Genomic DNA, 25,637 nt, shown 5'->3' with positions numbered 1-25,637 from the left:
TCCATTGATCCTTTTTGAGACTCAATTAATTTTTCTTCTTTTTTTCTTTTTTTAAGTTTTTCATATCCAGATGCATATTTTCTAGTAGACATTTTTAAACAAACAATATATTTATAAATACCAAAATAAAAAATAACTTTCAAATATAGAGCAAATGAGAAACAGAACCTAATTTATATAAAAAGTATTGTAATAGTTTCACTGAACAATAACAGATTTTTAGTAATCTCAACCTGCATAAATTAAAAAAAAAAAATTAAGCACAAACATAACAAAAATTTAAGCACAGCCATAACATGACACAAGACTTATTAATAAGACCCACCAAAAAAAAAAAAAAAAAAAAACACAAAACAAATCCTATCTATAACTAAAAAAAAAAAAAAAATTGCAGGCTTTAAAAAAAAAAAAAATTTGAAGGCCCAAACTTAACGCCCAGTCCAGGGAGGGTCCAGGCAGCCATAATGATAAACTGATAAGTGATAAACAAAGTTACAAAAGCAGCCAGGGACAGGGAGGGCCCAAATAAACAAAGTTATCTTAAGTTCTTAACAAATAAAAGCCCAAATATTTATAATTTTATACCTGATTCCTGAACCTCAGAACCTGATACGGTGAGGTGAGCAGTTGAGACTTGAGAGAGGCGGAGAGCAGAGAATCAGAGAGAGGCTGAGGACAGACTGAACAGTGGAGGCTGGAGACTAGAGAGAGGTGGAGAGCAGAGACTAGAGAGAAAGGTAAATTTTTTAGGGTTTTGAGTGTTTTGATTTGTGATTGTTTTGTGGCAATTGCCTAACTCTAAGGGCCGGCCCTGACTATGACAAACAATTGTGCAGGTGTGTACATTTGCTGTTGACAAACAGATTTTTAGTAAGGATGGGTGAGCTCATTTTTGATGATATTTTTAAGGTGCAGCGCGTGAATCCAGACGGCAAAAAATATGATAAAGGTATGCTTCTGGTCCTTCTGGAATCTGCTTGTTCACCAAACTATATATGCAGTTAGTTCTTGGTTATCTTTGTTTCTTGCTTTTGCTGTGTGCTTAATAAAACATGATTTCAATATATTTTATATTAAAATATTTAAAAAGTTGCAATACCCACTAAATACAGGGGAAGCAACTTTTTTTTTCCCCTTTGTTACCAAGGTTACTTTTCTCTCTTTATGATTGTATCAATTGTCAATTGGTTTTGTCAGCAGTGACTCGACTAATGTATATTGTTAGATACATATATATATGTACATGTTTATTTATTTATGTATAAGTACATATATATATACATGTTTGTGTATGTGCATGTGTGTCTCCTTGTCGAAGCCAGACATGTCATCTTGCAAAACTGAATTTGCTTGGGCAGTAACCTTCAATTATGAAATGGACACCCCGTGTTAAGTCAGTTTCCATTGTCAGTGGGCATGGTAGGTTCTAAAACTATCAGGCAAAAGTGAAACTTAAGTCTCTCTTCATCAAATTCTATAGATACAGATGCTTTGAGCAATCATCATGTGTCCTAAGTCACTGCAAGGTAAATAAGCTATGACCTTAAATTATTGTGCAATACTCTAGTGGTTGCCACCAGGAACAAATCAGTAGTTTCCGTAGGAAACAATAACGGTCACAGTGGGCAGTTTGCAGTTAACATGAAATAGCACCTTGCTGTGAATGAATAAACTGCATGAATTGCAGCTGTTACTGACAGGGAAGAGTGCACATTAAGGAAGGTTCTGGAGTCCTTTAAGGCGTAAAGTAAAAAAGTCTAAGTGGCACAAAATGTGGGAAAGTTTTTATTTGATATGAAGGTTGCTTTGGCAGTGTGTTGATAATGAGTCTTTTTTAGAAGGTCCTGTCAAAAAGAAGTTCACTGAATCTGTACTGGAATTTTGCAACTTGCAAATTAGAATGCTGTAATTGCTAAAAGGACATGCGCACTAGTCAAGTTTTTTGGGTTGTGACATATTAGCCTTTTAAAATAAGTTGTTGTGTATGTTTTATTATTTTGTGGTATCATTACTTTTGAAACCTATTTGTTACTTTTTTACAAGATTCTATGACTTTTTATGCAGTCCTCCTTGTTAAGCTAGACAGAATCAAAAATGATCACTTAAATTTTCTTAACTATACTTGATTGTTATTCTTTATCATTAAAAAGAAAAAAGAAAAAAAATTGATTGTTCTGCTGGCATTTTAAGTTTATAGTTTTGTATACATCTTTATGTAGTTACTCGAATTGAAGCACAGAGTGAGAAGTGTGACATGTTCATGCAACTAGATGTGAATACAGAGATTTATCCTATTGATAAAGAAGAGAGATTTTTGGTGGCATTATCTACCACACTAAGTTTGGAGGTAATCTTTTTCTCTTATGGTATATTAGGCCCTTTTCTTTGGGTTGCAGATGTTGAGTATAGTACGAACCACAACTCATTGAGTCATTACTTATTTATTTGTATTTTTTCCTGAGAATTAATTTTTTTCTTTCTTGTAAACCTCAATTGTTGAAGATTAATAATTTAAGTTGAAGCTCCTATATGCAGTGATGCTTTAACAAACTCTAAAGCCATGTTAATCTTTTAGTTACCTGTAATTAATTGAAGCTTTAAAAGACAAAAAGCTTTTAGTTATCAGTTTGAGATTGGAGATGTGTCAAGAGTGAAATTTTGGCATGATGTTTGGTGTGGGGATAGTCCTCTGAGCTTTTGTTTTCTGGAATTATTCAGAATCAGTAATGATAAGGAGCCTTACGTGGTTGATCTCATGAAGCTCCCCAGTGGGGTTCTTTATTGGGATATGAAATTCTTGCTTGCTGTTCAGGATTGGGAGTTGGAATCTCTGTTTAATTTTGTGGATATTATATATGGAGTCTCTTTGAGGGGTATTGGTGAGGTGAGATCTGTTGGATACCTTCTAAGAGAAGGACCTTGGAGGTGGGTAGCTATTATCAGGCCGTGACGGGTGCTTGTGATCAATTTTTTCCTTGGAGGAGCATTTGGAAGCCAAAGGTTCCTTCTAGAGTTGCGTTTTGTTTGGACCGCGAATTTGGGGAACATTTTGATGATTGATAATCTATACGAGAGGAGAGTGTAGATCCTAGATTGGTGCTATATGTGTAAAAGATGTGGGGAATCAGCAGACCATCTTTTATTACATTGTCCTATAACCTATTGTCTTCGAGCTATGGTCTATGGTGTTCACCTTGTTTGGAATTCATTCGGTAATACTGAAAACTGTGGTTGAACTTCTAGCATGCTGGCAATGAAAGTTTGGTTGTTATCTGGTTGGCAGCTTCTCATTGCTTGATGAGGTGCATTTGGCCAGAGAAAAATTACCGGAGTTTTGAGGATTTTGAAAGGTCAATAGCACACCTGAAAAGTTTCATTTTTAAAACACTATTAGAATGGATGTCAATCGTAGGAAGTCATATTGTTTCTTCAATTTATGATTTGATGGATGATTGTAATTTGTGTGCCTGATTGTTTTGGTTCCCAGTTGTGTACATCCTATATACTTCGGTGACTCTTTTATGACAATTTGAATAAAATTTCCATTACTTATTAAAAAAAAAAAAGAGTTTCTGGTAAGTAATAGCTCCTAGAAGATCATTGATTCTTTTGCTATTTGAGTTTCTTGGAAGTAATAGGGTTTAGAATATCGTCTGAAGTTGTTGCCTATAAGTTCCCTAAGTGATCGAATGGTATAAGATGGTGGAGGAATTCATAAGAATTCATTTTGATCCACATTTTGTGCAGTCTTTGTAAATACCTGCTACCTCAATCGAAGATTCGAATGTCTCCTAGCAGCCAAAATAAAGTACATTCCTTCTTAATAATTCACTGTATTGATGTTAAGGTTTGCAGACTTTCTCTGACATTTTCTTCTGAATAAGCTTTTTTGAACTTGGAACTTTTGCCATGACCAATGCAAACCTAACCGTTTTTAAAACGTTTTAACCTGGTTTACAAGCTAATTAGAGCCCAATTTTTTTTAGTCAAGCTGGCATGGGTTAAAGGTCAGATTGTGCTGGATTAGGGCTCGAAGTTGAAAACCTTGGGTTGAGCCTGGGTTACCTCCAACCCAGACCAACCAGGGTTGCATCCCTAAGTAATTTATGTAATTATCTGAAAATATCAGGTTCAAGATTGTTGGAAGAAGCGAACTCAATCTCTTAGGCTCTGTATTTGGTTCCCCCTCCAAAAGTTTTTTCTGTCTTTAATTCTTGGCATATGGATGGAAACTTGAAGCAATTATGCCATAAAAGGGATATATGGCCTAAATAGGAATTTTCATGATGAATCTGTGATGAAGCAATTAGATTATTCAATCATCTTGACTTTGCAGATATTTAATTCTTTTTGACTGAGCTCCAATTTTTTGTTTAAATCTCTCAAAACTCTTTAAATTTTATATGGTCATTGATTTAATAAAAAAAACAAAAAAAAAACCCTAAGGTGAAAATTCGCTGCCTGCATAGATGCTCTGTCGCATGCCCTGGCATTGATAATTTGTATTTCTAGTAGTGTAGAACTTTCAAAAAAAAATTGTGATAAGTATTGCCTGAAAGCCATTTGTTTAGAAGCTTATTGTTATTTCTCAAAATTGGTTGAGGACTGCACCCATCAAAAAACTGTATGAACATTGGTCTGTGGTCCTCCAGTAAATATATATGCAGTTCTAGAGCACAACTTCTTACTTTAGTATCTATTTTTCCATCTGAGAAATATCTACATCTAGATTTGCCCATAACTGTGCTTGTGTCAAATTTGAAAAAAAATGTATATCTCAGGACTTGCATGTGGCTTTTTGTTGAATGGCCAGGATTTGCTTGATCACCTACTGTAATAATAATGATATAAGGATTGAGGATAGAAGCTAATGATAATCTGGTGTTTCCTGCTCTCTCGATGCTTGATTTTGACTGATGCTATTTTTTTTTGATAATCTTTTTGTGTTCTTTAATCTTTCATATCATTCACACCTAATCTTGGGCAGGTGTATGTTGAATACTTTCTGACTTTGTTTTTGACTGTTATGTTCTTTATATGATTAAAATCTTTCATGTTGCCTGTGTTTTGAACTCCTTTCCCAGGGTGGGCAGAAGTCACTTGCAGACAAGTTTGAATACATCATGCATGGGAAACTTTATAAGATTTCAGATGAACCTGAAGCTAAAACTTTAGATGGAAGTTCAGGTCCTAGGGTAACAGTGTATGTACACATGATTTTCAACCACTCTTTTTATGTATCCTTTTTTGTGTTTCTTTTGGAATTACTGTAGTAGGTTTTTATTTTTTTATTTATTTTTAAGATTAAGCAAGATATTGTTGAGCACAAACAAGTTTACACAAGCAGTCACATGCAACTGCAAACACCACTGGCAACTCAACGACATCCTTTATGCCCTTAAAAACTGAACAGGGAATCCCCACACTACACATTACTTTGTTTTTTTATGTAAATTTATAATTTTTACATCAGCAAAACTTTGTTTTTTCTTCCCATTTAGGGGGTATTTGGTTCGCCGTGATGTGCATCCCATCAAGGTCACCTTACCATAATGTGAACATTAAGAATTGTGGTTCATTTACTTACTCATGAGAATGACTAACCAAGAAACCACTAAAATACTCCCCCAAAATCTCTAAAGAAGACCAAGCCCTAAAACCTCCAAAATGACCACAATATCCCCAAAACCTCTAAAATGGTCCAGAATACCCAAAAACCTCTAAAACAACCAAAATACCTTTGAAATCTCTAAAATGACTGAAATACCCCTAAATCTAAAAAATTACCAAAAAAACCTCGAAATCTCTAAAATGACTAAAATACCCTCGAAACCTCTTAATAGGTTGAAGCACACTTTCTTTAGTCCTCAAAGCACCATTGTAGATTCTAGCATTTCTATGAAGCCATACATGGTAAACTGATGCAGCCCATGCCACCCTCTTGTTACTGTTAAATAACTCACACCCGATTGCAGAATATCTTCCTAGGAATACTTCTTCAATTTGATCAAACATAGATCTTAAATATGATATCATAGTCTCTTTGAATATTTACACTCAAAGAACAAGTGATCCCTACTCTCAATACATCTTCTATAGAACACATAGAGTATCACCTTATAAGCCCAACTTAATAACCTGTAACGTGTACTCAACCTGTCATAATGGCCAGCCAACAAATGAATGCATGTTTTAAGATTATGTTAGGGTGCCAAGTCAACCTCCACCAGTACACATTTGGCAAGGACCTAATAGCTCCCATGTCTATGTTGTCTGACTCTATTTTCTTATTTAAGTATAAAGGTATGCGGTATCTGGGAGTACATCTTGTTTGACTCCACATGTCCACTGCAATTGTCATGGACTGATTGTGAATACATCTTGTTTGACACCCACACGGGCTCATGTGGGTATCAAACAAGATGAATGGTCCAGATCTATGTATTCTCCTTGCTATATTTGCAATGAATATTTGTCCCCTACAGAGCTCTTTTTATCAGATAATCATCTCATTTTCATAAAAAAATTAGATAATTATCTAATCAAAACAACATTTCCATATGATTTTTTTTTTTGTTGGGGGTGGGGGTGTGGTTTCATTCTAATCATCTAATTTTGGATTTCATATTTGGTTTCAGGGATATATATGTTTCATTTGGTGGGCTCCAGTTGATGCTGAAAGGTGATCCTTCCCATTGTGGTGGGTTTGAGCTTGATCAGAAATTGTTTCTCCTTATGAGGAAGCTGACATGAGAAAACTGACATCCTATACTATCAACAAATTTCTATTTAACTTCTTTGATTGTAAAACCACCTCCAAACTAGGTCATGTTAACTGGTACTATATGACTCATAATAGTCGACACCAAATTTATGGTGGGAATTTTGTTTTACCTGTCTTCTGTGTGATTGGGTTCTCCATGCAAAGTTTGAAGACATGATTAGTGTAGTGTTGTCTGGATGAGCTAGAATTTTTGGTCTGTATTCTGCAGAGAACTGGTGGAAATGGGAATTAACCTGAGATTGGAAGGTCAATATATGTATGGAAAATTATTTCTCTCTCAATGTCAACACTACACACACACCACTCACAAAGTGTAGACATCAAGTGTCAATATCTTCCACCTGATGTCTACATTTTGTGAATGGCGTGTACAGGATGTGAGATCATCATGGTCCTAAAGTATAGTGGTTAAAGCAATCATCACAAGTTCATCCTAGTAATTGCAAAGGAAAAAAAATGTTCTTTGATTATATCATTCTTTGGTTGGTTTTTTCCATGGATGCATACTGAGAAACGTGTGACATACTTTTGAGCAATGACCAAGCAAATAGAAGTGATGGTAAAAAAGAAAAAAAAAATGGAATGGAAAGCTTTTCTTGGTTAAAATGCGTTCAAAAAATAAATCATTGGATTCTACTCCTTGGAATAATTAGTTAAGGTTTGAATTAATTAAGCCATAAAAAAGAAGTTTATTACCTTGGTAAAAAAGAGAAGATTTTTTTTAAATAAATACTATGTTTACAATATTTTCATAATACATTCCCAAATCTCAAAGTGGCATGTTGTGAAAGTGATGAGGATTTACTCAATTTGGTTTAGAAGACTTTCATATGGAGTCAAAAGCTGATGTAATTGCATTCAACTAAAAAATAAAATTATCATTGTGAAATTTGACCCTCTTTATTTCATTTTTGGAATTTGATTTTTTAATATAGTACAACTTTCATGATGCAAAAATCTAATTTGTTCTAGTAGCCACGTAACTCGAAAATGTTGGTCACAAAGATTACCAATATTTACATATTCTTAATGGATCTCTAATAAAGAAATCACAATTGAAGCCTAGTTCTAATGTATGTTGATAGAGAAGCGGAAAATAATCCATCTCCAGCTCGTCCAAATGGATTGTCCAGAGCCTACAGTGCAGGTTGATCCAAGTGTTAACCCAGAAGAAGGAGAAACGTTCATGGATAATAGCACCACTCTATAAGTTAAGTCTCCCATGGACGACATGATCGTCCATTAGGGTTGTCCATGAACAATCATCGGATATCCTTGGACGACCAAACCGTCCTACACCAGACGGACGAAAGCGCAACACTTAGAACCGCAACTATCTTAACAAATCCTTCGAATAAGTTAACTTCCGTTAGCGGTTACAGTTTTATAGCCGTTGAGGTAGTTAACTCCGGACTCGTTGGCTTCCACAAATCCTAGGGAGGTTATTGGACAAATAACCGTCCCAGGCTCCCTATATAAAGGACCAGTCTGAACCCGACAGCGATAAGAATTTCTCTAAGACAATTTTCCCAAATACTTGGAACTTCCTTCTTTACGAGACTAACTTCTCCATCGGAGGGGGTTCGACCGGTCTTCTCCGGTCTCCTCTTTGATTGTGTTTTGTTCCTTACAGGCCTTCAACCGTTTCGATAGCCCACCGAAGCCAGGCCATCCACCTTACTGATTCGGAGCAATATCATATGTGTCACCTCATAGTGAAATGGTACAACAATAGCAAGTTTTAATTTTCATCCCAAAAAATAAAAAATAAGTTATATCTCAAATTTTGAGTTGACTATGAAATATTGGGTTAACCACTATTTTTTTTTACAAACGAAGATGTGTAAACCTCTTTGATTATCTGACCATCCCTTTGTATATATGCAATTTTCCGTCTCACACGCATTAATTTATAGGAAAATTCTCCAAGATTCAAACAGAGGATAAACTCTAGTAATATTTTATTTTTAGAGATGCTACTTCTACAACATTTTTACAATAAATAACAGGTGATTAGTTGTTATAGGTTCAAATTTGAATCTAACACTAAGATTACTTTTTTGCCCCAACAATAACAACCAGTAACAACCTGCCACTTAGAATTTGTTGTAAAAATGTTGTGAAAATATTGTAAATATATTATTTTTTATTAATTCCACCGAAAAAGGGGTAACCTATATAAACCAAGCGAATGTAAGCCAAGAAAGCACACGCCACCGCCACAGCCACAGCCACCGTTGTCAACTCTGAAAGCAGGGTTATTCTCAGTGATCGAGCTTCGCTCATTTCCTCTGATTCTTCTTCACAAAACATAAACATGGGCCGCAACAACAAGACCGGCCGGAACAAAAACCACCACTCCCACAGGGGCCAATCTAGCCGAACCCATCAACTTCAACGGTTATTCCTTTTCATTCCCACTCTCTCTCTCTCTTTTCTTTTCTTTTATTGGTTTTATTTCTAGCTTTGAGTTTCTTATTTCTCACTTTGCCCATTCTTTTTCAGGGAGGACGAGTCTCTGCCATCTAATCAAGGTTACAATTTAATAATTTGGTTTTTTTTTTTTTTTTGGTTTTATCTTAGGTTTTAAAAATTGAGTTTGAAAGACTCTGATAACTTTTCTGCTGTTGCAGTACCTGAAGAGGAGCCAGCAGGTCCGACAATCCAACTTGCTATGTGGGTATGCATAATTTCTTTTCACTACCTTAAATTTTCTTTTATTTTGATTTGTTCTGTGCTCTGCATACTGTCCATTGTAAACTGAGCTGCATTTTGTGTTTGGCCTTTTTCTCTACTATGAGAGCATTGTGTATTGGGTACGAATTTTACCACATGCAGCCAGTGAGTTTTGAACATGTGACCTCATCCTCCATTCATTTTTATGGGAGAACAAAGTTTTATTTGAGCTAAAACTCATTAACTCATATAAAAAATATTGTTTTTGAGTAATTATATTTTGGTTATAACTGTTATTGGATCCATTTGTATTTGACTGAATGCTGGGGTGGGTGAAATCTTAGTACCATCTTGTGGGCTACACACAGTGGGGGATTGACATCATTTTGCCGGATGGCTCCTTTGTTTGTCTGTGTTGTTACACTCGCCCTTCCTCTTAGTCCACTGCTATGCCTATGTATTTTGCTTGGATTTTTAGTGTTTTTAACGAAGTTTCAAAGATAATCTCTCCCCCCCTCTCCCTCTCTCTGTCTCTCAAACCCCCTTTCCCTCTAATTCATTTCTATGAAAAAAAATTTATTTGAAATTTATTATGGGGAAGATCAATGCTGTTTTTTAGGATCTGAAACTTTGTTACATTTGAATTGCATGGAGTTTTGCGACAATGAGATTAAGTGGTGTTGTGTTGTTGGTTCAGGATTTTGGGCAATGCGATGCAAAAAGGTGCACGGGACGGAAGCTTTCAAGATTCGGCTTGTTAAAAGAAAGTCTCTGGTTCACATTTTGTCTCTATTCATGTTTTGCTCATGCAAATTTACATCTGTCTTATGTTAACTGGAATGTAATTATTCCTTACTGTTGATTCTATCTAGGCATGAGGGTTGGCTTTTGGTCTCTAACATCATTTTAAAGTATTTTACTTTTTCATTTATTTTATTGTGTTTGGTAGAAAATGAGAATATCATGAGTTATTTATTCTTGATTAAGTTCTATTGGCCAATTAAACTTAGACTCCTAACTCCTAAGAGGTATAGCAAAGTAAGTCTTGAATCTTTTAAAATGAGATATGGAATTTTCATATATAGGGAAGAGGTTAGACATTGGTGCAATGGCAAGTGCCATCTGCTCAAGCAATGTGTCGGGGGTTCGAGTAAGAGAATCAACCTCTCCAAAGTTGTGGTAAGGTTGCCTACTAATCACCTCTTATAGACCTTGCAAAAGCAAGAGCCTTGTACACATAACCTATAGAAGTTGAGTCCTTGGAGAGATGAATTATGAAAGGATTCTCTTGTGGTTAGAGAAGATTTGGGATTTCTCATATGAAATCTGAGGGAGGAACATTCTATGGTAGTTCTGAATCTTAAACTAATTACCAAAAAGCAATTGTTTAATACAATGGATTCATGCTTACTTGAGATTTGGAAACCAAACTTTTGTTCAAGCTGAGATTCATTTGCTTCAGCTAATTATTTACTTAATATAGTATTTTTATTAACATCCCATTCTGTCATGACATAGAGACACTATCACACGTCAGTAATCCTGACATTTAAAAAAATTCTTGCAGGAGTTGCGTGTGAATAATGGTTTTGGGGGAATTGTTTTAAGGTACTTACGGATTACTTTGCTTTTCCTTAATTTTTCTGTGGTGTTACTTATCAAAAAATTTGTCTGGTATTAAATTATTTTATTGAATGAATCCAAATTTTATCTTTGTTATGTTAATATGGAGATCTGTGATGTCATCAATGAGTTTTAGCTCAAATGCTACTTCTTAATACTGCCCCCCTTTTCCCAAGGAGCTCAAAAGAATGAAATCCTCAATGATCAGAAGCATCTGTTTGGTTTGATTTTTGGGCCAGGAAAGGTGGGCAAGTTAATGGGGCTGTAAATGTTTGGTTGTGTGCCAACTGCCAAGCGTAAGGGAGAGACACTTACAATTCATTATTTGAATGTAAATCTGTAGGCAACCTATTATTTGTGTAAAGTAGATGATACCCCTTAAATTTCCTATAAAAAAAAAAAAAAAAAAGGAAAAAAAAGATGATACCTCCTAAATGAAATTGGATATTGCTGCATTCCTTATGGCTTAGGTGGCAAAGGTAGGGTGGGTGGGGTAGTTCGTAGGTTGAAATTTAATCAATGTACTATAAATTAATATTTATATTTGTATATTAAACATTTAAATTCCTGTATTCTTTCTTTCTTTATTATTTTTTTTTTTTTGGGATATCCAGTCCAGTTGGTACACAATGTGTCTCTAGAGAAGATCATAGCTTAATGAAGAGGAAAGGATTAGCTGTTGTGGATTGCTCATGGGCACGTTTGAGTGATGTACCTTTCGTGAAGCTGCGTTGTGCTGCTCCTCGACTCTGTATGGACTTCATTCTTTAAATAGTATACTACCTTGCTGATCATATTATTTAGACACTAATCAGGGATATTAATAGTTTCTTATTTAAAATAGAGGTGTACATCCTTGCTGTTAAATATGTATATTTGTTAAATTCCTGTATGTTAAATGGTACATCCTTGAGGATGGAAGTTGTGGTTCAGTATAGTCTACAGAATACATTGAGGTTTGGCCCAATTCATCACTGACCCCTAGAAAGTAGCAGTCATCAAAAAACAGCCCAAGGTAATTCCTTCCCTCCATTGATCAAAGTCTTCCAACAATACAGAATTGTCCAAGGAACACACTCTCTCCCTGCTATTGCTTCCTTGATGTGTCTGTCCTATGTCAGGATAACCATGCTTTGGAATCCTCGCTAGCTTGGTAGATAGCCTCTCTAGCTTCTAACAGTGTTGTGTGTCTGGTGTTTGAGAGTCCTCATTTCCCTCTTTGTCCTTGGCTAGAAAGGAAATCCTTCCTCTGCTTGTATTGTGTGTACTATGACCTGCTATAGCAGTAACTGCCAATCATGTTGAATCTACCTGTTATCAAAAACGTTGTGGTGTATCGGACTTGGGTGGACTTCCTCCTTATTTATAAATGCTGCATTGTACCTGCCAATCAAAATATTACAAGACATAAGTGCCTTACCTTCAAAGATGAGTTGGTTCCTACATCTCCATGTTGTCCACAGAGTCATAGCAATAATGATGTCAAATTGTGGGTTGAGTTCCTTATAGTGTTCCAAATTTCGCAGCCATTACTAAGCCAGTAGTGGATATTGCAAGGCTTCAGGGACTCTGTTCTAAGTTTAATATCAGTTCCCAGCCACAATACCTTTGCAAAAGGAAACTGCGTGCTTTATCTCTCACTATATTTCTCCTTTTCCAAGCATGATTGTATAGGCAGGGCTTTGTTCAACAGTTTCCAAAGGAAAACAATGATCCTACATGGAATTGTTAATTTCTATAGGCGTTTTCAAAACCCTCTTCTACTATTACCATTATTATTGAACTTAAGACTACCTTTCTCAACCTCATATAATCCACTGCTTGATAAAGGCCAGATAAGTTTATCTTCACCTTCTGTTAGGGAGATAGGGGTGGAGATAATATATCGTGCTTCCTCAAAAGCATAGATTTGATTCAAGAGTTGTGTATTCCAAGTTTTGGTGAGGTTAATGTGTTCAGAGACTTTATGAATTATTAGTTCTTGAAGGTGAGGTTCATTCACTTTGGGAGGGTACCCAGCTGAGTGGTTGATGTCTATCCCCCTCCACTAATCCAATCTCTACTAGGCTTGTGTCAAAGGTGAATTCTTGCAAGAGTGTAGGCTTTTTTTAGTTCCAGGAGTCTTGTGGTTTACACTTCCAATCTAGGAGAGTACCCTTAGGAATGTATTTGGCCTTCAAGGTTCTAGCTAGGATTGAGGAAGGTTGGTTTGAAAGTCTCCACAACTGTTTGGCTAACATTGCCTTATTCATCCAAGTTGTTTTCCTAAGACCCAAGCCTCTGCTTGACTTAGGTTTGCAAAGAGTTTCCCAACTTATGAGATGGGGTTTTCTCTTATCATTTCCATGTCCCCACCAGAAGTTGCATATTGTCCCACCTAAAGAATTGTGGACTGACTCAAGAACTTTGAAACAAGAATGAATTTCTTTTTTTACTGTTAAAAAAAAAGATTAAAATTCCTTTGCCAATGAACCTTGGTTCAAATGGCACTTCCTCCTCTCATTTTTATGGGTGGAGGATGAAGTCATGGGTTCAAAACCCATTGATTGTGGAAATTGTCTTTATGTGATTTCAAATGATAAAGTACGGAGTTTGGAAGGAGTCCATGGGGATATTTTAAACTTTAATGGAGTGCACTAAAATTTTAACTTCAGGAAGATTTGTACCTTACCTATAAAAAAAATTACTTTTGATAAATCATTCCAAGCTTGTCAACGCTTGGAAAAAATATTGTCTGTATTTCATTGGTTAGAATTTTGCAATTTCCATATGTACAACTTGAATTTCTAACATTGATTAGAAGCAGGCTTATTAACATTTATTACTTTTCTTATACCAGACTATTAACTAGAGAAGTTGGTCTTTCACATCCTTAGTGCCAGTCACTTTTTATATTTAATGAAATTTTTGCTTATAAAAAATTTGGTCATTACATTGATAAATGGCCCCTTTCCTGCAAATGTCTGTGACTAATAATGCATTGATTGTTCTTCTAAATTCTATATTGATCCAATTGATTTACCTGAAGAGAAACGTATATGTAAGGGCATAGGATAGAGATATGATGGCCGGAGGCTCATTCAAAACCGAGAAAGTGGGATCACTTGCAGAATCTGTAATGTATGGGAATTCGAATTGCCTTAAAGCAAAGATTTTTCTATTGAAGAGAGTGAGGCTTACTTTTTATTTGGATTGAAATTATGGTTCTTTCCTTCACCTGATGACTTCTTGATTTAAGCTTTTGTTTTGTTGAATTACGGAAGGTATGCTGGTTGACTGGCTTGAATTTGATTAAATGGTTTAAGTGAATGGAAGTTGTTGATATCCTTGTTGGTGGAAAATGTCAAGTTAAAAGCACCTTGGCATAGGGAGATTATATTCTGGCCTATGGTTGTAGTTATCATGTCTGCAAGGGAATACAATTTTTTTCTTGTATAACATCAAAGGGGGATACAATTTTTTTGCTTGCACCAGAATCTGAAAACAACTCCTGTTCTTGTTCTTCTTCTTTTATTTATTTATTATTTTTTTTAATGTGGCTTTGCACATATAATTTCTTACACAATCTTTTACTTTTTTACTTTTGGTTAATTTCCTTATAGAGATGATGTGTTAAAGAATTTATTGCACTTGTGAAATGTCTCTGGTATCTGTTTTCCTGGAATTTATTGCACTTGTGAAATGTCTGTGATTGGTCATGGAATTGTTGTGTTTGATTGTCCCTGAACATTGACAAATCACTTGAAATTGCAGTACCATGGCTGGTTGCAGCAAATCCAGTAAATTATGGTAGACCATGTCAACTATCTTGCGTGGAGGCATTATCTGCAGCTCTAATCATTTGGTACCCAAACCTGTTCCTAAGTTATACAGTTTTCTTAAAGTGCTAAACTCATGCTGAAGTTTGTAACTCTCTTTTTGCATTGGTGCATGTTTTGTTGTATCAACCAGCTATTAACTTATTTGATCTGTAGATTGCATTATAGATGTGGGTTTTGACAAGGAGTTCTTATCACATATTATATACATAGTCTAATGTGAGTAATTATTGTTTGTTTGAGAGATGAGGTTACTGGCTCATTTCAGTTTTGGTAAGAGGCAATATGAAGTTGCTATTATTTGTATTCCTGTAGCCAAAAGTTCAGAGATACTATAATGAGACTCCTATGGGAGAATAGCTAAACAAGACTTTAAAAGCCTAATAATGTTTAAGCCTATGAATGTTCAGGGACAACTGATCCCACCATAAGGCACACCCTCTGTGGAACTAGCTATTAAATCTTGCATTTGATGGAACTTTTCTGATGTCTGAAGGAAAATGCTCTGATTGTCTGATACTTTCAAGACACCCAGTCCTTTTTAGTTTTACTTAATTTCTTTTTTTATTTTTTTTCCGTTCCCAACTTTTTTTAGGTTGAGTCATACATAATCTACTTCAGCAGCATCTCTAATTTTGACGGGTCACTGTTCTAGTATGCTTGATATCTCTACCTTCTATGTTATGAACATGTCTTATTCTGTTGCACCCAAGATCAAATATGTTCTGCAGTAGAGGAATTTAAACCTGTTCTCACAATTCTGTTTATATTGTTTAACAGTGGGGAAGAGGAAACTGCAAATCTGTTGCTTGGCAAGTTCAAATGGGGCCATGCTTTCCTATCCCTCAACAGGTGTGTCTCTGTTTATTTATCAACTTATCTTTTCCTTTTGAAATATGAAGATACTTATTAACTGGAAGTGTGGCCCATCTATGCAAGTAATTAGAGATTAACTTGACCAGGCCTAAAAGTTTTAACCTCATGCACTAAAAGATGACCAAGATATCATTATTGAGTGTCCCTATCCCCCTTAGAAGTTGTGGGCTTCAACTCCTTAAATGAACTTCTATTTCTTTTTTATAAATTGATCATAAGAGTGCAGAAAGTATAACCACACAACTATCTGACATATCTTTCAAAAATCCTAATAATCTTGAACCTACATAAATCTTTGCAATTAATTTCTTCTTTTGGATAAATTATTTTATAGTTTTTCACATGATATAAATTTAAATTGCATAAACTAATTGCCTGGGGTTTTTAATACCTCAGGTCAGTTCATTGAGTGTGCCTGTCTGCACAAAGTTTTACCGTAAAACAGACAAAACCTCATATCTGAAACACCTAGTTGAGTTGGCATTAAGATGATATTTTCTTCCCTCTGGACCTGGCCTGTCTCTTGATATTTGAGTTTGACTTGGGTTCTTAATCTTAATAGGATCTGTTTGTTGGGTCTCAGGTCCCTGCTGGAGTGAATTAGTTAATTATTATGTTCTAGTCTTCTAGAAGGTTAGTTACAGCATAGGAATTGCAATCACAAGAACCATACCAAGTCTTAGTTTCAAAGAATTGGGGTCGGCTATGGATCCTTAACATGCTAATTAATATCAAGGTTGGCCACATGAAAAGAAAACAAAGAAAGAAATAAGAAAGAAGATTTTTAAATCTATATTGACATGGTAAGAGATCTTTTCAATAAGTTAAGATGGCACAAGTTAATCTTTCAAAATGTAACTAAAGCATGAGTCACTGTAATACCACTGGAATAATTGATTGAAGGAGATCCTAGAAATTGCAGGGTGTTTTGATTCCGGAGGATTTGGGAAGAAAAATTGCATTTGTCTCAGCAGCTGTATTTACGATGCAATTTCATTTCCTTGGAGAGTTGAATTTTTAACTCTTTTTCAAATTTTGACCCTTTTTTTTTTAAATGCAGGGAACTTCTAAAGGCATACTCTGAATGTGAAAATAGTGCTGATATTATTTCGGTTCAAAATTCTTGGCTTTCACAAGAAAGTCAGGTCCCAAAGGTTCTCCCAGAAGTGAAAGGTATATGTTTGTGGCTGTCAAAACAAAAGAAATCAATTCTCTATGCACTCCTTTTATTTTCTCTGCCTTTTATGTTATCTCCATGAGACCTATCATATGCCTATTACTCTAGAGAGACCAGTTGGAGGCCATTGTACTCATAATCCTTTCCATAAGCCTTAACATGAACTCTAAATCATGTATGTCATCATGAGAGGAAAATTTTTATTTATGCAAAATTGTTGCTTAGCTTAGCACGGCAATGACTTATGCTGACCTCAGAATATGTTTTGCTCTCGGCTGCTACAGGAACAGACATGGCATCTCATAGTGAGGATGAGAACTCTTGCGATTCTGAAGATGGGCTTCCACCACTTGAAAGGAATATGAATCATATGAACCTACAGGAAAGTGATGAAGAAAGTGAGTAAATGGTGAAGTGGTATTTACAAAGGAACAGTAACAAAAATACGCCCTGAAAAGGTGCCTATGTGAGGATTTGTACCATGATTTTGGCTTTTACTGTATGTAGTTAGTCATAATACTGTTTAAAAAGAAAATTTTATGTATCTCTAGGTTTAAGTTATCTACTTTGTGCGTTTTAGTGTAGGTTGGTTTTCCTGTTTTTAGTTGTTATATCAACTTTCTTATTTCAAAAATGATATAAGTTACCTTTTCCTTTTTACTTTGAGTATCCATTATTGCCTGATCAAATGCAGTTGTTTACAGGGCAACACCTTTTACCCCCATTGTACCTGACAATTTTGGTTTTCTAAATCATTGGATTTACTTCATTATTATTGTTTTCAATCCAGATAATATTTGGCCTTGAATTCCATTTTTTTTTTTAATCTAAGAATAATGCTTACACCAAAATAAAATGTGTATTTTTTTAAGAATCAATATAAAAGAATGAGCAAATTCACACGTCCCTAAAATTTATTAAATTTTTCTAAAATATGTGATGTTCATTTGAGAAAACAGCAAGGTTAACGGGGGAGATAAATAAGTCCAAATAAAGAAAAATTAGATAAAATCAAATGACTACGTACATGGATCACATTATAAATAGCATCTTTCCTCTACAAGTAAGGGAAGTGTTAGATTCAGATAAACTACCCAAAGCTTGAAATAAAATTTCAACCCAACCTAACCCATTAATCCATAAAAACCATTCATGTTGGGTTGGGTTGATTTTTTTTGTTTTTTGTGTTGCATTAGTTGTGTCTCCCTAATAGTAATTGTATCCCTCTCTGTTCTCTTTGGTATCACTAGGAATATTTTTAGGCCTGGGCAAGTCCAGTTTAATGGGCTGGACTGTAAATAAATTCCAGCTCGGCCTTGTTTGGTAAATAAAACTACCAAATACCTCAACAGGAAGAAATTTTTTTAAAAAAAACATAATATTTTTTACAACTTTATTTATTCTGATTGGTAGTTTCTCACAATATATATATATATATATATATATTATTCTGATTGGTACAATATTATTTTCGCATGATTAATTTCTGATAACTTTATGCTACACTTCATATTTTTGAGGCTATTTTGAGGCTAATTTTTGTGTTGACTTTTTAGCTAGGAAAGTTGTACTTCAAGATTGTTGTTTTTATGTGTATCAAGATCCTCCTGTGGACTTGCTAGATCTTATTAGTGCGGACAAGGAGGGTGTGTTTTGTAACAGGGCTATTCCTGCTGTTGCTGGTAGCCTTTAGTTTGTTTTAATGAAATTTCCATTTTACCTAAAAAAAACTTTATGCTACACTTTATATTAAATCCTAGGCTTTTAGTTTTATTAATTTGAATTGTCTATCTATCTCTCTTATTTAATTATGTGTTTCAAGGTAATAACAAAGTAAGAAAAAAAAAAAAAAAAAAAAAAAAAAAGCCATCGATTAAACCCTTCCAAGTTTTACGTATGACTTGCTCTTAAATCTTTTTTTTTTTTACTCCATTATTGTCTAGAATAACAAAAATAAATAATGGAGATGGATAATTTCGCAAAGTTTGAGACATTAATTTATAACATTAAATACTTGGTATTCAATACGAAATAGGCTATAAATTTTGGACTTTTTATTAGGGGAAAAATATTTTCCCCTCTTGTTTAGGGTAGTTCACAATTCTCCCTTTATCTTTGAAACCAACCAATTTTCCTCTCTTTTATTTGGGAAATAAACAAATACCTCCCGTGGGCCAGAAAATTCATGGCCCAGGCCCGCCCTATATCAAGGCCCAGGGCCTGATCTGAGGAGACCAATTGTCAAGGAAGAGTTCAATGCACGGATAGGATAAGTGAAAAGACTACTCATACTGTAGTAGAGAACTCTGTACCTGACAAGCCCCTATTCTTGACTAAGCTATTCAACATTTACGTCTACTCCCAACCACTTGAGGTATGGGCGGATAGGACAAGTCTTCTGCCCCGAAGGTAAAGCTCACACGTGGACCCTAAAGAGAGGAAGGAATACTAGTATAAAAGAAAACGAAAGCCAAGAGAAAGGGGGGGGGGGGGGAAGAAAAAGGAGAAGAAGGGGAAGAACTTAATGCTCCTCGGACTAAGTCCGAGGAGTCCAACACCTCAGGCTACGACGCTGTAGGGCTTGGATGTTCAGGCTGAACCCTTTTTTACATGAGTCCCCCTAAAATCAAGACCGGACCATCGCCCCGCGATCAAAGCCAAGCCTTTTAAGCCCATTCTCTACAACTCATATTGTGAGGGATCTTTCATGTGCGAGCCCAACGTCATTCTTAGGCCGTTAAATAATCATGTCCCTACAATTGGTGCTGTCTGTGGGAAGGCTTGCGCATTGGCCTAGGTGGCGGTGAAGTCAACTCTCTAGCAAGTAGAGATTCGAGGGGTTTTCCCCCATCTCCGGTGACATGCAGTTGTTGTTCCGACATAAACTTCTGCCAGGGGCTACGTCCTGCAGTGCCAACGGCACGGGCAGCTCTAGGGGCTTCCGGCCTCAAGCCAACTCTTCCCCGCCATGGTCAAGGGGCTGACCTTCGAAAAAGCAAATAAGTACAAAAAAATACTCAAAAGAAAAAGCACAAGTTTTGGACAGAACCAAGGCCTTGCATGGTCCTCAGACTCAAGCCTATGGGGAAACCAAGTACTCAAAAGAAAAAGCACAAGTTTTGGACAGAACCAAGGCCTTGCATGGTCCTCGGACTCAAGCCTATGGGGAAACCAAGTACTCAAAAGAAAAAAGCACAAGTTTTGGACAGAACCAAGGCCTTACATGGTTCTCAGACTCAAGCCTATGGGGAAACCAAGTACTCAAAAGAAAAAGCACAAGTTTTGGACAGAACCAAGGTCTTGCATGGTCCTCGAACTCAAGCCTATGGGGAAACCAAGTACTCAAAAGAAAAAAGCACAAGTTTTAGACAGAACCAAGGCCTTGCATGGTCCTCGGACTCAAGCCTATGGGGAAACCAAGTACTCAAAAGAAAAAGCACAAGTTTTGGATAGAACCAAGGCCTTGCATGGTCCTCGGACTCAAGCCTATGGGGAAACTAAGTACTCAAAAGAAAAAAGTACAAGTTTTGGACAGAACCAAGGCCTTGCATGGTCCTCGGACTCAAGCTTATGGGGAAACCAAGTACTCAAAAGAAAAAGCACAAGTTTTGGACAGAACCAAGGCCTTGCATGGTCCTCGGACTCAAGCCTATAGGGAAACCAAGTACTCAAAAGAAAAAAGCACAAGTTTTGGACAGAATCAAGGCCTTGCATGGTCCTCGGACTCAAGCCTATGGGGAAACCAAGTACTCAAAAGAAAAAAGCACAAGTTTTGGACAGAACCAAGGCCTTGCATGGTCCTCGGACTCAAGCCTATGGGGAAACCAAGTACTCAAAAGAAAAAAGTACAAGTTTTGGACAGAACCAAGGCCTTGCATGGTCCTCGGACTCAAGCCTATGGGGAAACCAAGTACTCAAAAGAAAAAAGCACAAGTTTTGGACAGAACTAAGGTCTTGCATGGTCCTCGGACTCAAGCCTATGGGGAAACCAAGTACTCAAAAGAAAAAAGCACAAGTTTTGGACAGAACCAAGGCCTTGCATGATCCTCGGACTCAAGCCTATGGGGAAACCAAGTACTCAAAAGAAAAAAACACAAGTTTTGAACAGAACCAAGGCCTTGCATGGTCCTCGGACTCAAACCTATGGGAAAACCAAGTACTCAAAAGAAAAAAGCGCAAGTTTTGGACATAACCAAGGCCTTGCACGGTCCTCGGACTCAAGCCTATGGGGAAACCAAGTACTCAAAAGAAAAAAGCACAAGTTTTGGACAGAACCAAGGCCTTGCATGATCCTCGGACTCAAGCCTATGGGGAAACCAAGTACTCAAAAGAAAAAAACACAAGTTTTGGACAGAACCAAGGCCTTGCATGGTCCTCGGACTCAAGCCTATGGGGAAACCAAGTACTCAAAAGAAAAAAGCACAAGTTTTGGACATAACCAAGGCCTTGCACGGTCCTCGGACTCAAGCCTATGGGGAAACCAAGTACTTAAGAGAAAAAGCACAAGTTTTGGACAGAATCAAGGCCTTGCATGGTCCTCGGACTCAAGCCTATGGGGAAACCAATTACTTCAAAGAAAAACTACATTGCATGGACCTTAGAATCCCTCCGAGGAGAATTCTTCATTAACAATTGGGTTAATTCCTAAACTGCATGGATTCTCAAGTCTGCTCTCGGATCCTCAGTACCAAAGGGACTGATGCAATATAGAGCAATATGTTACCAAAAACATAACCGGAGCCCCTTACTGCTCGGCTACCCCATCAGATGAATTATTTAGAGTTTATCGTTCTCGGATGGTCTCCTCGCACTTATTACAGAATATTCAGCTGTTATCTCGGTTAGTTTCCTAAGTTTAATTTACTGTGAATTATCGTTATTTTGCCTGGTAATGTCGGTAAATTAAAATTAGTTGGATTCCGTTTTAAGATTTTCTGCTCTAAGTATCATTGAAGAAAAACACACATGGAGCACATCCATTCACAAAGTAGTGTTGCAAAAAAGAAAAATATTCAAAACAAATAAATAAATTTCCCTTTTATTAAAACAAAGAAATAGTACAGCTTACAATGAAAAGCTGGAATCAGCTTATATTAAAGCTAAGTACATAATCGAAAAGAAAGATACAAGAGAATAAGATAAAGCCAAGGAGGTAATACAAGAGAATAAGATAAAGCCGAGGAGGTAGTACAGATGAGAGGTTGGCTGCTGCTTCAAGACTTTGTTCTTCCTCAACACTTTTACATGCCCATAACTCAGGCAGCAAAAGAACCCAACATGGGACTTGCATCGTTCAAGAAAAGGTGCAGAGAGTGCCCAGTTTCGGGCTAGCGCAGCTGAAGAAAAGGTGCAGGGAGCCCAACTTAAGGCCCACATCGTTGAAGAGAAGGTGCCGGGAACCGGAAGTTGAAGAGCCTACACCAAAATTTGCCTGCGACAAGGCAGACGGCGCTGATGGCGGAAAATCTTTCTTCTGACACACCAAAAATCTGGCGTAACCAAAACCTGCTTCGGATTTTGACTAAAAGATGGGAGAACACCGTCCCCACCATGTCTAAGCAGGAAGACACCTTAAATCTGTGCCTCCCCTGCCCAGGCCACATCACTTTGCGTCTCGGAAGGGTCCGGTGCCTCTGTGGCGGGTGAAGTTCCTCCATCTCCATCCAAGCCTCAAACATACGGCGCAAAGGGAAGATGACACCGGAGGAGGGAACTGAGTATGGACAAAGGGTTATGATTCTGAAGAGAGAGGAAGGGTTTATATGCCAGGAGAGCAACCACTTGTCCTACTTATATAAAGGGTGAGGAGGGGTCATTTAGTTTAATTTGAGCAGATTCCCAAGACGCGCTGCAGACAAGGCAGCTCTGGCTCAATTTCCCACACCATCCACAACCGTAGGATCTCAAGATCCTCGGGAAGACGCGCTTCGATTGCTGAAACTTCAGGGTACTCGCGAACGAAGGGATGACTCTTGACTTGGCATGTCTCCCATGCAGAATTTGAACGAGTCGTGATGTGGGCCCAAAGTCACCAAACTCTCCTCCCCAACTAAAAGTCGGGCAGCAGGATTTTGAGGGGCTATTGTGGGCCAGAAAATTCATGGCCCAGGCCCGCCCTATATCAAGGCCCAAGGCCTGATCTGAGGAGACCCATTGTCAAGGAGGAGTTCAATGCACGGATAGGATAAGTGAAAAGACTGCCCATACTGTAGTAGAGAACTCTGTGCCTGACAAGCCCCTATTATTGACTAAGCTATTCAACCTTTACGTCTACTTCCAACCACTTGAGGTATGGGCGGATAGGACAAGTCTTCTGCTCCGAAGGTAAAGCTCACACGTGGACCCTAAAGAGAGGAAGGAATACGAGTATAAAAGAAAACGAAAGCCAAGAGAAAGGGGGGGGGGGAAGAAAAAGGAGAAGAAGGGGAAGAACTTAATGCTCCTCGGACTAAGTCCGAGGAGTCCAACACCTCAGGCTACGACGCTGTAGGGCTTGGATGTTCAGGTTGAACCCTTTTTTACATGAGTCCCCCTAAAATCAGGACCGGACCATCGCCCCGCGATCAAAGCCAAGCCTTTTAAGCCCATTCTCTACAACTCATATTGTGAGGGATCTTTCATGTGCGAGCCCAACGTCATTCTTAGGCCGTTAAATAATCGTGTCCCTACACCTCCAATTTATTACTTTTTAAATTAAATCCAATGCAATCTATATATAAAATAATAGGTGAAGCAGAGAGAGTGTGAGATCGAATTCCAAATTATAACTCTAATTTTGTGCCATGTGTCTAGAATCTGAAATTGAAGTTGAATTTTGCATCATGTGGCTAAATGTATGTGAGCTCATTCTCATTAAAACCACTTCTATGTATCGGGTCAAGTGAGTTACTGTGCTAATTAAGTTTTTTCTTGATTTTGTAGTCAAACGTGAAAACCAAAGCGATTAATATCGGTGATAAGAACTTGGTTTGGGTACATTGCATAATTTCCAAAAAGATAGCAAAGCCAGAGTTTGCATCTTTGTTATAAATTGCTTACAAAGTTTGCATCTTTACATTTGCACTGAGTTTTGGATTAAAGTGCTTTCTTCTTGGTTCTGACACTGAGTTTTGTTTACTATTCACTTACAAAGTTTGCATCTTTACATTTGTTATAAATTGCTAATATGTGATTAGATGCATATTATGCCTAAAATTCACTATCCTTATATTTGACTTTTTGTTCAGGTTTGGTACCTATAACAATGAAGAAAGCACTGCTGTGGACCGATGGATGATACTTTTTGCAGGCTGCAAAGGAACTTAGTGATAATGGAATCTCACGCGAATTGGAGAGGACCCGACTGTAGATGTCTGGATGGCAGATGTAAGTCACTATGTTTTTAAAATGTTCAGTGAAGGTAAAGGTTATGAACAATGTAAATTTTCCGGAGAGAGATTTATTATTCTATATTTACGCAAGTTTGGTCTCCTTCTTGGAGTGGATCACTCCACCCTGTCTCTCTACTGTAATTTTTTATTCAGATTGTTACAATTTAATTCGAAATTTTATTTGAATTTTCCTATTGTTGTTACTATCATATATTATCATTCCAATTGTTCAATTAGAATCTGAAAATTGGAGTCCAATTTTACTATACACGTGTACAATCTAATTATTTTTAATTTTGCTGTCATGTGCAGAAGCCAATGAGATGAAATTAATAACACATTAAACACTCATGCTTTGGGAATCAGTAGTACCAATCTAAATCCATTGGACCTGCTTCATGATAATACAACTATGAAGGATGTATAAAAACACGCACAAACCCCTCTCTCTATAAAAAGAGATTGGAGAGAATTTTTTTTATTAGCCATGAAACTTCAGAGGTTTTTTCTTCACACAAATTGTCATCATGTTACAAAATGACCCATCGTAAAACTACAAAATGAGTACAACTCTGAGGGGTTTTTTTTTTTTTTTTTTTAATTTTAAATTTTTTAAGCTGCGAAAATTTCAATCACCAATAGAGATTGAAGATTCAAAAGCGTGAATGGATCTTTTGGATAAACATTGTCACTAAGGTTCATCTTTCTGTGTAAAATATATATACTGCTAAGTTTTGTTAATAAAATTTTATGGTTAATAATATGAATTTAGACTTAATTGAGACTTTTAAACATGAATAAACTCATGATTAATAATATATCCATTCCCGTGCGATAGCACGGAGCTACATACTAGTTACAATCATTACAAATGCAATTTAAGAAAACAACAATGCAATATTCAATTTTTTCCCTACTTTATAGTGTATAATTAATAATTTCTTTACAAAATTTTGTTAGATTTAACTAGAAAGTAAAAATTGGGGTATTAGCTCATTCCCTAAACATAAAAAGAGAAAATTTATTGATTTCAAAGATAAATGGAAAAATTGTGATCCATCCCAAGCAAGAGATACTTTTTTGTTCTCGAAAACAAAAAGCAAAAAGCAAAAAAAGAAAAAAGAGTAAAGTTTCTATTTCTTGCCACGTCAATATTTAAAGGTAAGATAAATAGAAAATTTGTGAATTATCTCAAACGAGAGAAATACTTTTTTGTTCTCGAAAGCACAAGGCAAAAAAAGAAAAAAAAGAGTAAAGTTTCTATTTCTTGCCACGTCAATATTTGAAGGTACCCAAAAAACTCACAGAGCCGA

General features: G+C 36.6%; 2 protein-coding genes across 2 annotated transcripts; both read left to right on the top strand.

Moving 5' to 3' along the window:
- Window positions 1-541: 541 nt before the first annotated feature.
- Window positions 542-7,057, top strand: LOC126690600 (DNA-directed RNA polymerases II and V subunit 8A-like). The gene is made up of 5 exons (XM_050385822.1): window positions 542-737; window positions 837-949; window positions 2,220-2,347; window positions 5,085-5,203; window positions 6,639-7,057. The coding sequence occupies exons 2-5, from the start codon at window positions 877-879 to the stop codon at window positions 6,751-6,753; spliced, it is 435 nt and encodes a 144-aa protein (XP_050241779.1). The 5' UTR covers window positions 542-737; window positions 837-876; the 3' UTR covers window positions 6,754-7,057.
- A 1,908-nt stretch (window positions 7,058-8,965) lies between these two features.
- On the top strand, window positions 8,966-17,614 carry LOC126690599 (uncharacterized). The gene is made up of 10 exons (XM_050385821.1): window positions 8,966-9,184; window positions 9,290-9,318; window positions 9,418-9,464; window positions 10,158-10,225; window positions 11,030-11,068; window positions 11,698-11,834; window positions 14,837-14,927; window positions 15,682-15,753; window positions 16,838-16,950; window positions 17,239-17,614. The coding sequence occupies exons 1-10, from the start codon at window positions 9,102-9,104 to the stop codon at window positions 17,358-17,360; spliced, it is 801 nt and encodes a 266-aa protein (XP_050241778.1). The 5' UTR covers window positions 8,966-9,101; the 3' UTR covers window positions 17,361-17,614.
- Window positions 17,615-25,637: the final 8,023 nt, after the last annotated feature.

This window comes from Quercus robur, chromosome 6, assembly GCF_932294415.1.
Source record: "Quercus robur chromosome 6, dhQueRobu3.1, whole genome shotgun sequence".
Classification (NCBI taxonomy): domain Eukaryota; kingdom Viridiplantae; phylum Streptophyta; class Magnoliopsida; order Fagales; family Fagaceae; genus Quercus; species Quercus robur.
This window is presented reverse-complemented; position numbering and strand designations above follow the sequence as displayed.